The following is a 16,130-nucleotide window of genomic DNA, read 5'->3' on the forward strand; positions in this document are numbered from 1 at the left end:
CCAGCCAGCTTCTCCAGAAGATGTAGCACCTGTGCTGACCAAGTCAGATTATGTGTCCTCTTCTTTAGGAACACAGCCTCAGCCAGAGACTGAGCTCCTCTTGGACTTGCCAGAAAGCTCCCGGACCTGAAGGGGCTCCCGCTGTGACCCCTGTTCTGTCTGTAGGAGCCTGGTGCACAAGTCCTCACAGGCCCAACCAGAGTCTAGAAGCCAAGCAGATAGCGACAATGGTAAGGTCTTGTCGGGGTGATGGGCTGTAGGAAGGAAGGGGAAGCTCTGGGGCTGGTGGTTTTCTGCCTGCTGCTTCCTTGTCCAACCTGCTCTGACTTTGTGTTTACTGGAGGAGCACCTCCCTCTATTCCTCCATTTCCTCGTTTCTTGAGTAAGGGCTGTCAGAACAGATGATCTCCTGGGGGCCATCCCTTTAGAGGCTGTCCCAGGCAGGGGCAGACCTATTAGGTCAGCAGACAATCACCAGTAACGTCTCAGACTCCACAGAAAAAGCTTGACTTTTCTCTAAGGCAATTGAGATGTCAGGAGGGCACGGAATTGTGCTTCAGAGAGAAAGTTGTGGAGGAGGAGGCTGGTGATGCCAGATTAAACCTGGATAAGTCAGGCAAACTCCACAGGGGTTGGCATCCTGGTCCAGACTGGCTGCCAGGCTCTGGTGGATGGGAGCAGCACCAGCAAAGCATGCAATACGTGGGTATGGGCTCTAGCGTCTTGCTGTAGCATTGGGGGCAGATGAAGGAAAGGTTCATGTGATAGGACTGAGAATAAAGAGGTCACATGGAACGTTCCTGGGGGGTGTTGGGCCATTGTTTTTTCAGAGAATTCAGCAGCCCAGTGGTCAGTCCAGGTTGGCCACTTAATTGAATCTGAGGTTTGGCTTGAACTTCAGATGGTGATTGGCTCCTCAGTGGACTACCCCCTCCTGTTCACCTGGGCAGGGGGGAGAATTGGGGGGTCACTTGGCAGCCTGGTGCCCTGGGAGTCAGTGTGACCTTGTTCAGGTCTCTTCTTTTGTCCATTTCCACTACTGTAACTTGGTTCCCTCTGTGCCCTAAATCTCTGACGAGGATCTAACAAGATAGCAGAGGTGAAAGGATCTGAGTAAGGGTGGTTCTCCATTGTGTTCTTCTCTCCACAGAGAGCAAGATGGACCAAGATGAGGAGCCCAGCAAGTTTCCTCAAAGCTTCCTCAAAATTTTTCTTTGTTAACCTAACCTCATAACCTAACCTTTTCTTTACCTAACCTTATAACGCTGGAGCTTGACATCAGCCTCAAACTAGCTATGTAGCAAACTAGCATTTATGTACAGGTGAGGGACTGCTGGCTTAGCCATGTGGGCCGTGTGTGCGCCATTTTCCCTGGAGTTCGCCCACAGCTTCTGGGGGTCTCCATCTCTGCTGCCCCCAGGCCTGGCTTTGACTGCATAGGATGGACAAGAGGCACTTCCCTTCTCCCTTCTCAAGGCGTCTTCAGGCCATTCGACAGACCCCTCAAGCGCAGGGACACTGGCAGGGGTGGAGAATGCCAGAAGGCAGAGCTGGTGCGAGTGTGGCAACACGGTTTAGTCTTTTGGAATATGTCCTGGAGGTCCAGGTTGAGGATGGTGCCAAAGAGGTGGTCAATGTCAGGAGGAAGGTAGTACTGATGAATGACGGCCTGCCTGAGCTGGAACCCTGGGGCAGGAGAGTCAGGGGTCACAGCAGAGCAGGGCACTCACAAGGAGATGCCATCCAAGTCCTAATGGCTCCCCCCATCAAGGCTGCTCCAATACTTCCCTTCTCATCATCCCATGTAACGCCAGTCCTCGCAGCTGAGAACCTTCCTCCCCTGACCTCAGGCCCCAGGCTCTCAGTAAGCCAAAGTCCTCTCCCAGCACCTCAATCCAATCCCTTCCTCTCTTGTCCCTGAAGGAGCCTCCTGAGAGCCCGTCCTGCAGCACGTCTCTTCCCTTGCCCTCCCTCCCTCCACTGAACTCCTTTCAAAAGTCAGATGCTCATCACTCCCTTCAAGTGCAACTGTCCCCAGCAATCTCCTCAGTACCAAATGGAACAGTCTTGTCTCTGCAGCCGATGGACTCCAGGCCACCTGCCCCTTGCCTGTTTCTCCTCTTTCCTAACTGACTGCTCCTCAGCCGTCTGTATCTAGGCTCCCTCCTGGGCCCCCTTCTTTCTCTCTATACTGTCTCCTCTGGTGAAGTGGATCACTCCCAGAGCTATGCATGCATGTAGCCCTCTCCTCTCTGCTGAGTGCCAGCCCGGAATCATCAAGGTGCTGCCCCTCACCCCTGCCCTGTCCCAGGAAAACCCAAAGAGACCAGGGGCAGTAGCATTTGAAGGAACCAATGGAGGAGAGGGTAAGGGGTAGGGCTGTAGCCAAGACCAAGGACCATCCCAGGTCCCACCCAGTGCCTCACCCTCTACTGCTTCTCCTCCACTTCCCTCTGAAATCTCTCCTTGTGTAGCTGCAGGGCTCGCTCCTTGCAAACCAAGTGTCCGTCCTTATCAGTCACCAGCACGGCGGGGCGCCACCTCCTGTCACTTTGCCCAGGGCTTAACTACTCTTCACCTACTGATGACAATGAGACAGGAGAAACTGAATCAGGATGAAAGTCAGGGAAGCGTAAGGTCCCAGATGCCAGGGCCTGGTTTGTTTCTGTCTTTGTACCCCCAGACCTGAGATACAGTGTCTTGTACATATAGTATCTACTTAATAAATGCTCAATGAATTGAATTCTATTTTCTGTTCCACTTTATCCAAGGACATTCCCAAACACTGATGCAGGAGCCGGCAATCAGTACTGCCTCCCACCAGAACACCCCCACCATAGCACTCTGAGTCAAGTGCTTTGAAAGAAATGGAATGATGAATGTGAGAGATGCGTAACTATACATGTAAGTATCCGGATGTGATTTCATATCTGGACCAGTAATTTCACCAAAGCAGGGAACCTGATGCAGAAACTGCCCCATCCTGGAGACAGAGCCATACGTCACAAACGAAGTGTGTTAAATGAGTGTATGTAAAGCCCATCTACATAACCTGTCTTTGCCGCATCCACCCTCTTTCCCTTACAACTCTCCACCTTGAATTCTCGACCTGTTATGGTCCAAAATGTAAAAGGGATTAGCAGCTGCCATCAAATCCCAGAATGCAGTGAGCCAAAGGATCAGTCAAGAGATTGGCTCCAAGAATGAATACAGTAATCCTGCAGCAGGAACAAATGCGCTTTTAACAGAATAGAGCACTTTCAAATGCCCTGATGAAAAGCTCAGAGTTGAGGAGAAACTTTGAAATTCAAACACGGGAGTCAAGGGAAACCAAGAAAGGTAAGGAACAAGTGGTTGTCTACTGATGTGTTTGACAGGCCTGGGGATGCCTCTACCATGAGAGCCACTATTACAGGGAAGGCCAAGACTAGCGCCCAGGCAGAAAACTTGAAAGGAGTGGAGATGGCAGACAATTGGGGAAATTCTCACTGAAGCACGCTAGTAAGTCAGAAAAAGTGAAAAGTACACAGAAGAATCAGTACCAGACCATAATTACCCTACGGAAGTTTCACTGTAAAGGGAACCCAAGAGCCCAGTCAACACTTGATGTGCTCAGGAAATGGAAAGGCACCAGCTCAAAATACAGAGTGATCCGTAAAGTGCCACGAAGGACCAGGACAGAGATTAATTAGGAGCAGGGCTGCCTCAGACAACTGCGGGAAGACAAGCTGATATCGGATGTGGCTGGAGTGTCGAAGTAAGCCCACTGTCCTGAAAGCATCAAAGGATGCAAGTAGGATGTCAAAGAGATGAAAACATGGAAAAGGTCTGCCGATTTCTCTGGGGAGCTGGGTTGCTCTTCATTCTTTAAGTTCCCAGTCCCTGCTATGCTACCTGAGGATATAGAAGGGCTCTCAGCAACACTGAGAGGCCGCAGCTCCCTGGGCAGAGCTGGAACCCCACCAGCGTGGAGGAAGTATCTCTACCAAAGAAGGAACACACCAACTGGGGAGGGGCCGATCAAACTGATCTATGGGTATAACAAGAATATTATTATGCAGCAAGAAATGAAGCTCTGGTACTGAGAAAAGACCAAGGAGAAGAGCAGGCACAAGGACAGAAGAGTGTGAGCCAAGAATCGTACGGAAGGGGAGATGAACTGAACAGCCGCACCAGCCCCTCTTCTTCCTGGACCTCAGCCCATTTGCTGTAGGGAGGTGGAGGGCGCAATGCTCCCCACATGAGGTCAGGGCAGCCCAGCTCTCCTTTACACAAGAAGGAATACTATGGGAGAGCAAACAATGTCTGTCAAAGACATTAATAAATCCTATTTTTAAAATACAGAAATAAAAATAAACCGTTGCTCACGCTCAAATCTGCTTCCAACAAATTCAACTTGTGTCTCAAGTTGTCTAAGCCTCAGGTTTCTCTTCTGCAAAATGGGGATGATCCCTGCAAATACACAACTCTCAGAATTGTTGTCAGATTTGGCAGAAGCGAGGGAGTTTGTCCCGCACAGCTGGACAGTCAACCCAAGGGAGGAAAAAGACCTTGCCTTCTGCTCTGGGCTGAGTGCGAGGGATCAAAGTGCTTGCTCATGTTCTAAGAACTAATGAGAAATGGCCCATCCAAGGGAAGGAGAACAGCGAGTCCCAGAACGGCAAAAGACAAAGAGAGAAAAGCAGGATGTGCATGGGGAATCATGCTCCATGACCCCAAGCTCCCCATTCTGAAAACTCATCCTCTCCATAGCCCTGTCTGCCAGAGATGACACCACGATCTCAGACTCCTCCTAAGGAGGCGGGAAACTACAAGGAGGGCCCAGCATGACCCTGTGAGCCTAACGACAGAGCCCATTTACCACCCACACGTTTTGGGAAAAGAAACTGAGTTTTGGAGAGGGCAAGGGACATTCTCAATGCCACGTGGAAAGCAAATAATGGAGTCAGCATGTGGCCTGGGGTAACCCCACGCACCTCCCTGCCCAAGAGGCCTTCTCACAGATGTGGGGTATCTGCAGGGAGCTCACTCACTCACAGCCTCTCTCTCACACACACATATACAATCTCTCACACACTCATTCTCACACTCAGCCTCACACAGTCACACACACACAATCTCTCACAGACACGCACGTCACACACACACACTCAGACAGTCTCACTACCACTCACACACACAGTCACACAATCTCTCACAGACACACACAATCTCACACACATTTCAATCTCACACACTCAGTCTCAAACAGCGTCTCAGACACATAGTCACACACAGACAATCTTAGACACAGAAACAGTCTCACACATGAACACACACAAAGGCACACAGTCACACACAGGCACACAGTCACAAACATGCACACTGGCACACATGCATGCATCTATACACGCACAGACACACACTCATGCACATACACAGTAACACACTGTCACACAAACGCACAGTCACACACATGCAAACACACACACCTGCATGCACCCACACATGCACACACACTGTCACATGCCCTGTCACACGCACACACTCATGCACACAAACACACACACACACACAGACATGAACACAGAGGCAGGGAAGGAACAGCTGTTCAAGAGGCAGACAGGCCCTCACCACTTAGCTTGGAGCCTCTCCTCCTCCCTCTTCCTCTGCACCTTCCTCTCCAGCGCCAGCTGCCTCTCCCACTGCCCCTGCTGCACCGTGTTCCTTAGGGCTTCTGCCACCTTCCTCTGCCACTTCTGCTCCCACTCCTCCTCCTGCTGCAGGTGGAAAGGAGAGGGATCCCATCAGGGAGGTGGGGAGGGATAAGCCAGATGGGCCCTTGAGCTCAGACAACTCACTGAGCAGGAGGAGGACTGGTATGGGCACGGACCAGGCTGCTCTAGCTCGCCCTCAGTATCCCCCCTGCTCTCAACAGTCTAAGATCTCCTCAGCTCTAAAATCAGTGGTTGTACAAGAATCATCCATAGTGTCTCCAGAATGGGCCCATGCTTCTGACTGACTGCAGAGTGAATATTCTGCACTTGGCATCATCCTCCTCCTTGCCCCAGTAAGACACAAGGCAGTGAGGGGCATCACGTATCCCAGAATGGACGGTGAAGAACTGTCCCCAGTCTGTCTCTCTCAGGTTCCTCTCTGACACCAGGAAGAATGATGCAGATCACAACATTTCAAAAGTGCTTGGCTTGGGATGTCTCATCTGGTCCTTACCAACACTTCTAGGAGGCAAATATAACTTTGCAGAAGAGGAAACTGAGGCAGGCAGCAGTTAAAGCAGCTGCCCAAGGTGGCACAGCTGGATCTGAACTAAGGTCCTCTTGCCTCAAGGCTCAGCACACAGGGGCACACAGTTGGCTGCCCACAAGTAAGTGGGGCTTAAGGACCAGAGGCTGGCCAGCTCCACTCCTCCCTCCATGGTGGCCCATCTGCACTCACCTGCTGGAGTCTCTTCTGCCTCCAGGCTTCTTCCTCCTGCTTCAGCCTCATCTCAGCCTCCTCTAGCTTCTTGGCAGCTTTCTTCTTGGCTTTCTCAGCCAGCAGCTTCTGCTTCTCCTGTGAGACCCTGACCAAGCAGGTCAGGGGTCAAGACCCTGCCCTGTCCCACACAGCATCTCGCCAGGGGCCCAGGGTTTGGGGCTGTCTCTGACCTCCAACTTCTGTTCAGTGCATTTCTTCTTCTCTACCTGCAGCTGTTCTGCCTGCTTGTGGGCCTGCAGGGCCTTCCACAGGCACTGTTCCCATTTCAGTGGGGCACAAGGAGGAATGGACACATTCTTGGGCTTGGCAAGCCCCCTCAGTCCTCCCCAGCACCCCACCCGTCCAAGCCTCCGGAAGGTGGTCACTCACATCTTTATTTCCTCCAGGTGCTGGCGCTGGTCCTCCTCCACCTTCTGCTTTCTTAGGAGCTCAGCCTCCTCCTTCTTTTTCAGGTTTTCCAGCCGCTGTAGTTCCTTCTCCTGAGGACAGGAAGGGGACTGCAGCTGTGAGGCAGATGGGGAGACCACCAGGCACCAAGACAGGTCAGAATCCCCAGACTCCCTTCTCCCCACCCCCTTTCCCTGGGAGGCCCACCTTCCCCCCATTCCACCTGCAGAGAGTATGTCACGGGCAGGACCTGAACCAGGTTCTGAAGGCACCTGTCTCTTCTTTCCACATGCTCTAGCAACCATTCTTGACATCAATGGGTCAAAGGAAGGGAAGCTGAGGGCATGGGGGGTGGCTGGTGTCCTGCCAGTGCAGCCTCCCATGGCTTGCTCAGCCACTAACTGGCTAGGTGGCTGTACACCATTGCTTCCCCTCTCTTAGATCCAAAAGTCATCATCTGTTAAATTGGCTCATTGCCCTTCCCTTCCATGGAGGCAGTATAGAAACCAAGGCTCGGAGGCTGTCCTGACTCCTCTTGATAGTCAATGTCAGGGGGCCACTGATCCAGATGGGCAAGGGGCTCATCCAAGGCTGCACATACAAGACACGGCGAGCTGGGCTTCACACCCATCAAAAGCTGTGAGGTGCAGCCAAATGATCAATGCCATTGGACCCTAGGATAACTGAGCCCACTAGCTCGAGGAGAGTGCAGCACCCACAAGAACGCCTCACACACCCCTTGGCCACCTGTCTGGAAAGAAGTCGTGGACCTAGTGTGCTGGGAGAGACCCCCGAGGGCCTTCTTGGCCTGTCAGCTCTGGGTACCCCTCCAGGGGAAAGACTGAGTAAGGCTTGAGAAACCTATCACATGGGGGCTGAAGAAAAAGGAGAACAGAGGAGGACAGAGACTAGCTCTGCTCTGCCCGGCCTCAGACTGCACACCCAGAAGGAGTCAAAATCTGGAAGAAACCAACGGGAGAACAGAATGGAGCCTTCTAACTCGACCCAATGCACAGGACTTTGAGGTCCACTGCACTCAAGCATCATGCTGACAATCATGCCTTGTGAACTAGGGAGCTCCCTGCTGCTCTGAGGTATTCCAGTAAAGGCTAGACAGATGACCCCATCAGGATGCTGTGGAGGGTACACCTCCCTCTCACAGAGCTAGAGTTGACATAACCTCCCAAGCTCACCACACAGACGCTACTCAAGGGATCTATCCCCACTCAGCTCCAGCTCCCTCCTCGCACTGCCCTTTCTGCCATCATCCAGAGGTAAAATCTCCCGATTCAGGCAAGTGCTTCAGCTTGGACTAAGAAGTGGGAGAGTGGGAAGCGTAACAATGGGGAAGATAGTGGGAGACAACATTTTAGGGATGACTGGTACAACTGGGTTTGCCTGTTCAATAATTCAGGTGTCAACCAATGTTCATCAAATCGAATATACCAAAACCCTTCCAACTGATGAAACAAAAGTCCTTTCTGAAAGAAATTAAACCAGAAATGCTTTAAGCAGCACTTTCTTGCAGCACATTTAACTGACAAACTAGGGGGATTTGGGGGAGAGCCACGTCTCAGGAGAATTCCCAGTTTGTAAATTCCCTCCACCACTCACTATCTACATCTCTGGACAAGCTAAAGAAAGGGCCCGGAGCACTGAAGTTCCCGTGACCTGCCCTTTAGTTCACAATCTCTTGAAGGTCAAAGCACTCGGATCCCTCCCTAAACAGAGACTTTGGGGTGAACAGCCTTCCCTGGGACTCCAAGGCCTTCTGACTCTCAAGTTCAGTGGGTCATCATGGGACAAAGCTCTCCTCAGAGGAGAGCCAAGACACCACAACCCTGGCCAGAAATGCTACCCCGTGCCCCAACGCTCCAACGCAAGGAACTCCCCATTCCCAGAGGGAGAAAAATATGGTTTCATTGACTCCTAATCATCTGCTGGGCTCTTTCTGGTCTCTAGAACATAAAAGGAAAAGGCTGCTCCCCCTGGAGGAAGCATGCAAATATTTCAAGATAGAATCAGCTGCTTGGCCTGGACCTTGGGCATGGCCCTGAAGTTTCTTACGAAGTATCCAAGAAGGTCAGCAGGAATCTCACCCCAGGAACCCAGATTTAGGTAAGTGAGAGACCTCCCCCAAACCTCGCACAGACACCCTACAGACAACAACCCCCTGCCTTAGCATGTGGGGATCCCGGAGGCAGTACCCCTGGCTGGGCACAGGAAAGTAGGCGAGACTGTGCCGACAGCAGCCAAAAGTTATGGAGACAGCTGTCCTGCTCCCCCAGGGTCCTTTTCTGATTCCCAGAGGCTGGTGATGGTGATAGACCTGTCTCTGCCCAAGACTCAGGTTCCCTTCACTTTCATCACTCCAGGTCTGTCTCATGGCTCTTCCCCCTCTTCAATTCCAAAAGGCAAATCACTTCCACAACTTTAAAATCAACTGGCTAGAAGGTTTTGTGGAATATTCCTCAGGGCAGGAACCAGCCTCAACAGTAGTGTGCTCCTTACATCAAACTCAAAGGAAAGTTCCAACCTTCTTAAGCAAGGATCTCAGAGACTTTGGGAATTAGGAATGAGACTTTGAAAACGTAGTTCTTCTCACTAACAGTAGCTGAAAAGGTCAACCCTACCATTCTAATGTGGGGAGCAGTACCATGGAGCCAGGGTACGGGGAAAATCGGGGGCAGGACAGGCCAAGCGGCCACTTGTTTCTTTGTGGGCAAGACCTCAGGTTTGAGGCCTCAGGATCAAGGAGGGTCAGGCACTGGGTCGTGGCTGCTAACACAGCAAAAGGCATGCCCGTGTTGGGTCATCTGTGCCAGGCCAGCAACCCGGGACAAGCCCTGCAGGGACTCACTGGGTGACCCTGAACCAGCAACTCGACCTCCTGGGATTCCCTTCCCCAGGGAGTTACTCTGCTGACACACTCACAAATTTGGTGTTCAAAACAAGTGATTCTAGTACTTCAGGAAGTAGTGTTGCAGTAGGGAGGGTGGGGATGGGTGATAGGTGGGTGGATTACTCAGGAGAAAACTGCCCTGTGAAAAGAGGAAAGGAGAAAAACCTGGCATTAACTCCTCTGACTGTCTCAGACACCCCAGCCAGGCACACAGCCAGAGGACTTGACCAAACTACCCTTGAAGGCCAGTCCTCCAGGCTGCTCCAAGGCAGGGGGCTGCCTGCCCTCCCAACCTCTGACCCAGCCATTTCCTCTAAAGTCTCGGACAAGCTAACCATAGTAGGCTGAGTTTCCCCTGATGGTCTTGCACAATATTTGGGCCAACACAATATTTAAGCAAGCTAAACTCCTACAGCTATACTGTACACAACCCATATGGAACATTAAATTGAGCCTCAGCTCTTAGTCAGGACCTAGAGTGCCAGGGTCAAAGGTGCCTCTTGGGTACACTCAGACCAAACCTTTGACTCACCTACAGGCACTGCTTGGACTACTTGGACCCCAGTTCTCTGAGAAGGTCACCAACCCAAAACTGCACTCCCAGCGGTCCCGTGAAAGGCCCAGGAACAGGACAAGCAAAGAAGGCTGTCTCGTGCCTATCCTGGGCCCTGGTGCTGCTCTTGGCATCGAGATAGTGCGAAGTGTTGCACTTTTAGAATGATTTAATGACACTGGGGCGGCTGGCTGAGGTCAGCGTCATGAGCGTCTGGGTCTTCTGCAGTGTGTGTAGGAATGTCCGTAGGGGCTGCACCGCCTGCCCAGGGAGACAAGCATGAAGGCGTGGGCATGGTGCCAGCATAGCAGCAGCCAGGATGAGAGCTATGCGCACCTGCCTTACCTTGCTGCCAGGGCAGACGTTGATGGATGCAAGGAGGAGTGAGAGCCTCATCATCCATGTGGTCACAGTTCTCACCCAGCTCACTGACAGCCTGCTTGTAGTTCCTCTTCTTTCCGTGGGGTCAGAAGCAGCGCCCATGGGGGCCCTGACAGGGATGACAGCAGCCCCCTGCCACAGCCCAGGCAGCCAGGCCCTGACAGGTGGGGTCTCAGCCTTCCCCCTCCCTCCATGTCCTGACCCTGGCACACTTCAAAAATCACAGACGTAGTGGCTCACTCCTAGAGGGCTCTAGGTAGACCTGGGGAGGGACAAAGGTCAAGTCCCCCCACCTGCCCTCAGGCAACACACAATCTAACAGGAAGACCAGATGACAACAGCCAGGGTGAGAATAACACACCCACTACTGTGTAATCATAAGTGTTTGATTAAACCAAATAGAACTTCTCTAAGCACCTCCTGTATTAAAAAGCCTTGTTCTAGGTTCTGAGGCTCCAGCAGTAAAGAGGGAACAAGTTCTGCCTTCAAAGTCTCACATCCTGTTAGGAATGTCTACAGTTAGGTGTGTGTGTGTGTGTGTGTGTGTGTGTGTGTGTGTATGTATGTAGGTCACCTATACATGGTGCATGAGTTTATTAGGGGAGGGAGGGAGAGAGGACACTTCCGTCTCCATTGGAGGCCACAACTCCTCCTGGAGCCACACACCAAGGCCACAGGGAGGGTTTACTCAAGGTCCACCAGCACTTTGCCAGCAACAGAACATCAAGAAAGCTTGAGAGGCCTTCCAATTCACCCATTTGACAGAGAAGGAAACTGAGGCACAGAAGAGTCATCTGCCCAAAGTCACACCAATAAGTCTGAGGTCTTATCATCCAGAGAACTTAGAGAGTGACTTCTTCCTTTCCTTTCACCTGCCCCACTAACCAGACTCTTCTTAAACGGTGATTCTGAGAATGAAGTTATTTTGGACATGACAGCTGTGTGTCAGGATGGGTTAGGCAGAGACCAGATCAAGGCTCTCTGGAGTGCCTCTGGGACCCCAAGCTCATCTGGAAAGTGGTTTTCCCCAACAGCCTAGCTTGCCTTTGTATATGTAGTTGGGGGTTTTGAGAAGGGCTGAGTCTAACCACCTGGAGGGCAGACCTTCAGCCCAGTGCCAGGATGTTTTCCTGACTGAGGCACACAGTGGCGCTTTAGCATCACTGAATCCTTGTGTCCCTTGGCCAGCTCTGGGGGCCATCATGAGTGGTCTCTCCCTGCCACTTGTGCTCATGGATACTCTCGGGTCACCCTACCTGATGCTCTGAGGAAGCTTCCTGGCCTCCTTGCTCTCTACAGAGAGAAGAAGACAATGGAGACCCACCCTTACTCAGAGCTTTTCACCCCCACTATCTTGTGAGATCCTCGTCAGAGACTTAGGGCACAGAGGGAACCAAGTCACAGTAGTAGAACTGACCCAAAAAGGGGACCTGCCCAAGGTTGCACTGACTCCCAGGGCACCAGGCTGCCAAGTGGTTCCCCCTCAATTCTCCACCCTGCCTAGGTGAGCAGGTGGGGGTAGTCCACTGAGGAGCCAAGTCACCATCTGAAGTACAAGCCAAACCACAGATTCAATTAAGTGGCCAGCCTGGGTTGACCACTGGGCTGCTGAATTCCCTAAAACAAAAATACCCCAACAACCGCCAGCAACCGTCCCACGTGACCTCCTCCTCCTCAGTCCTGTCCCATGAACCTTTCCTTCATCTGCCCCCAATGCTACAGCAAGACGCTAGAGCCCACACCCACACTTGGCATGCGACGCTAGGACTGAACTGTCAGCCAGGATCTGGCAGCCAGTCTGGACCAGTCTGCCAACCCTTGTGGAGTAGGACTGCCCTATCCAGGTTCAGGCTGGCATTGCCATCCCACTCTTCCACAATTTCTTCTCTGAAGCACAGTTTCCCCACCTCCTGACATCCCAATTGCCTTAGAGAAAAGTCAAGCTTTTTCTGTGGAGTCTGAGACGTTACTGGTGATTGTCTGCTGACCTAATAGGTCTGCCCCTGCCTGGGACAGCCTCTAAAGGGATGGCCCCCAGGAGATCATCTGTTCTGACAGCCCTTACTCTAGAAATGAGGAAATGGAGGAATAGAGGGAGGTGCTCCTCCAGTAAACACAAAGTCAGAGCAGGTTGGACAAGGAGGCAGCAGGCAGACAACCACCAGCCCCAGAGCTTCCCCTTCCTTCCTACAGCAGATCACCCCGACAAGGCCTTACCACTGTCACTATCTGCTTGGCTTCTAGATTCTGGTTGGGCCTGTGAGGACTTGTGCACGTGGATCCTACACACAGAGCACAGGTCACAGCGGGAGCCCCTTTGAGTCCAGGGACTTTCTGGCAAGTCCAAGAGGAGCTCAGTCTCTGGCTGAGGCAGTGTTCTTAGAGAAGAGGAGGCATCACCTGACTCGGTCAGCACAGGCGCTACATCTTCTGGAGAAGCTGGCTGGGCCATCCAGAGTTTGGCCACAGACTGAGCAGGTCTCATATCTTTCACCTTGGGTGCCTCAGGGAGTCCCATTGAGGAGGTCCCAGATGCTGGATCGGCTAGGCTTTCCACCTGCTCCTTTGGCACAGATGTCTCCTCATACTCCAAAGCGTGGACAAAGGAGAGCTTCTGGCTGGCTGTCCTAGCCTTGCTCGCCACCAGGCACTTCTCAGCACTCTGCTGCTCTCTGACGAAGCTCTCCATGATGGGTACGAGCTTACCTGAGGGTGGCAGGTTCCCGGACATTTTGGGGAACAACGTGGGTGATGCAGGCACCGAGGGAACCACTGCTGCTTGGCTTTGGGTCCCACAAGGGACGGAGCGGTTCTCAGCCACCACCGGGACCAGCTTCTCCAAGTTGTCTTTGTTCTGAAGTAGCTGGCAGCTGTACTGACTGCTCTTGGGGCTACCATGGCCAGAACCCCTGCAGGAAACAGAAAGTAGGGTCTTGAGACCACGGCCCTAGGCATCACCTATCTAAGAGGCTCTGTCTCTCAGTCTACAAGCATGTGCCTGGCAATCGAACAAAGTCCAAAATATGTTCCCTGCCCTTAAGGAACTCACAGTGGATAGAGTACTGGCTTGGAGTCAGGAAGGCCCGAATTCAAATCCAGCCCCAGACACTGACTAGCTAGGTGACCATGTGCAAGGCATTTTACCTTTTACCTCAGTTCCTTCATCTGTAAAAATGAGAGTCTTGAACTCCGGGACCTCCAAGGTCCCTTCTGGATCCAAATCTGGGTCCTGGATGCTCTGGAGGGCCTGCACGTCAGCACCAAACTCTCCCCTGCCCTGCTCTTGCTGCTTGCCTGGGTCTCCTCTCCCCTCAACATCTCCTTCTTCCCTCCATGTTTCCCACAGCACCAAGCACAGTGTTGAGAGTTCTACCATCATCACTGGACCACCATTTGAATGGATGGGACCTTGGAAGCCTTCTGGCCCAGCTCCCACTATTTACAGAGGCCTAGGGAGGTAGCACAGACTAAGGGGGCTGGAGATGAATGCTGACTCCCAACCCAGGCCTTTCTCCATTGTCCTGCCTTGCCCACCTAGCCCTGGGGAAGCCAGATCCTGATGGAGCATAGGAAGGGCAGGTCCAGAAGACTGGTCAGATCCCTTTAGAACACAAGATCCAGTCCACAGAGAAGAGAGTGTCTCATTCTCTGGGCTCCATACAATGCCTGGCATAGAGGGAGGCAAGAAGGGAGAGAAGGATGGAAGGAGAAAGAAAGCAAAAGAAGAAAAGAAAGAGGAGGGGAAGGAAGGAATGAAAACAGCCCAAAATGGCAGAGCTTTGAGCAGGAGGGTAATGGGACACGCGCTCGTCCTTGTTTGTGCTTTCTCAGTTCCTTTGGCTCTGCCTTGCAACAGGGGCCAGATTTCCCACACATTTCCCCCATTTTCCATAATGGTTTCTGTCACCAATCCCTCAGGTCACTCAGTTTTTGCCCAATACCCCATGCCCTGGGCTGCTGCACCTACGTGTGTCCCTTGGCCCCAGGCTTACCTGGAAAACGTTGTCACAGCCTCCTTCTTAATCTTCTGCAGCCACACCATGTCCTCCTTCTCCACATTTTGCCTGAACTCCCTCACTGTGGTGTTGTCTGCCTCCCCGATGCTCACAGAGCCTTTGCTGGTCCCCATGGTGCCATCTGCAATTTCAGAGCAGAAGGGAAGGTCGAAATGAGAATTCCCAGGTCACCTGCTGAGGAAAACCGTCTGAAGCAGGCTCCAGCGTTGCTCAGGTGAAAGGGACCAGGCCCAGTCTTTAAGGTCAGTCCCATCCCTCCACCCTGAGCCCACTACCCAGTAGTAGCGTCCTCAGATGCGAAGAATGTCTTCACTACAGCAGCACTCTGGTTACCTTCATATCTGCGCATGTGGATGCATTTCACTTTTTCCATTTCAAGTCACAATTCTGCACGTTGGCCTAGATCATATGGTTTCCTTCAACTCTTCCAACAGACCAGAGATCTCAGAACGGCTAAATGGTTCCAAGGAATCAAATGAACAGTTAAAAGTCAAGTGTACTCATTCTGGGTGGTATGTTTCAATCAGTGCCCCAGACTGGTTACCACTTCCCTGTGTTATCTACCACATAAGAACATTAGTGACTCATGAAGGCTGACACCAGCTTGGATTACTTGTATCTGCCATGCTAAGCCCAGGGCCAGGCACAAAGGAAGCATTCCTCTCCCTTCGAGAGAAGTGACATGGGTCAGACATCACTGGCTGCTGCCCCTTAAAATAAGCCAGGACCCAGAGGCAGGGGCAACCCTGTAATTAAGGTGGAGTGCCGGCCCAGCAACAAGCTGGCATTCTTCTCCCTCAGATGCTTTACACCCCAAATGCAGTAAGCAGTTGGTTGGGGACTCAGGCAACCCTGCCCACGGAGGCCATGGGGCATCAGAAGGAGCTCACATGCTCATTTCATACTGCTGCCCTGAGGAAAGAGAATCCCCAGGAACCCAAAATCCTCCCTCTGATGGCTTACTATTCTGCAAAGCAACCTCGGGCCCAGCACCCCACTGCTCACCAGTGTCAACATGACCCCTCTTCACGTTGATTAGTTCCCTTCAATTCAACACCCTGGGAACTAGAGGGGATGCAAATCCCCAGCAGATCCATTCCCCACAGGAAGAACCTATAGCCCAAGGATGAATCCAGAAAAAAGGGCCAAAGTAGGATGAAGGCAGAAAAGGCAACCAAGACCTGTCCCTGATGACTCATATCAATCCAAGCCCCAACTGCAGGTCTTCAGGTCTCCTCAGCTAAGTGAGCCCTGAATTCCAGAAGGGAACAGGGCAGCCAGGTAGAAATTGGGAAGTACAGACAGGGAGAGCCAGGCCCGTACACCCACTCCAAGCTCCACTGGGAACAAAATCCCTGGCTGGGAAAGGAGTTTTGAGATCTTAAGTCCATTATAATTGATGGGAATAATCGTT

At 52.2% G+C, this 16,130-nt stretch overlaps 1 protein-coding gene across 2 annotated transcripts in view; it reads right to left on the bottom strand.

Annotated features, from left to right (window-relative positions):
- Nucleotides 1-209: 209 nt before the first annotated feature.
- Nucleotides 210-16,130, bottom strand: part of LOC140522127 (inner centromere protein-like) — a 33,507-nt gene continuing 17,586 nt past the window's right edge. The window contains exons 3-9 of one of the 2 annotated variants that reach the window (XR_011973218.1): nucleotides 14,693-14,837; nucleotides 12,918-13,609; nucleotides 6,847-6,980; nucleotides 6,436-6,562; nucleotides 5,614-5,756; nucleotides 2,427-2,581; nucleotides 210-1,686 (exon numbers count right to left, since the gene is read on the bottom strand). Coding sequence is in view for 1 of the 2 variants with exons in the window: in XM_072637205.1 (XP_072493306.1) it covers nucleotides 6,907-6,980; nucleotides 12,918-13,609; nucleotides 14,693-14,837 (911 nt within the window). In the remaining variant the exon portion in view is untranslated. Of the gene's footprint in view, nucleotides 1,687-2,426; nucleotides 2,582-5,613; nucleotides 5,757-6,435; nucleotides 6,563-6,842; nucleotides 6,981-12,917; nucleotides 13,610-14,692; nucleotides 14,838-16,130 lie in introns of those variants that run through there. The other variant, XM_072637205.1, reaches the window with a different exon arrangement.

Source organism: Notamacropus eugenii, chromosome 2, assembly GCF_028372415.1.
Source record: "Notamacropus eugenii isolate mMacEug1 chromosome 2, mMacEug1.pri_v2, whole genome shotgun sequence".
Taxonomy (NCBI): domain Eukaryota; kingdom Metazoa; phylum Chordata; class Mammalia; order Diprotodontia; family Macropodidae; genus Notamacropus; species Notamacropus eugenii.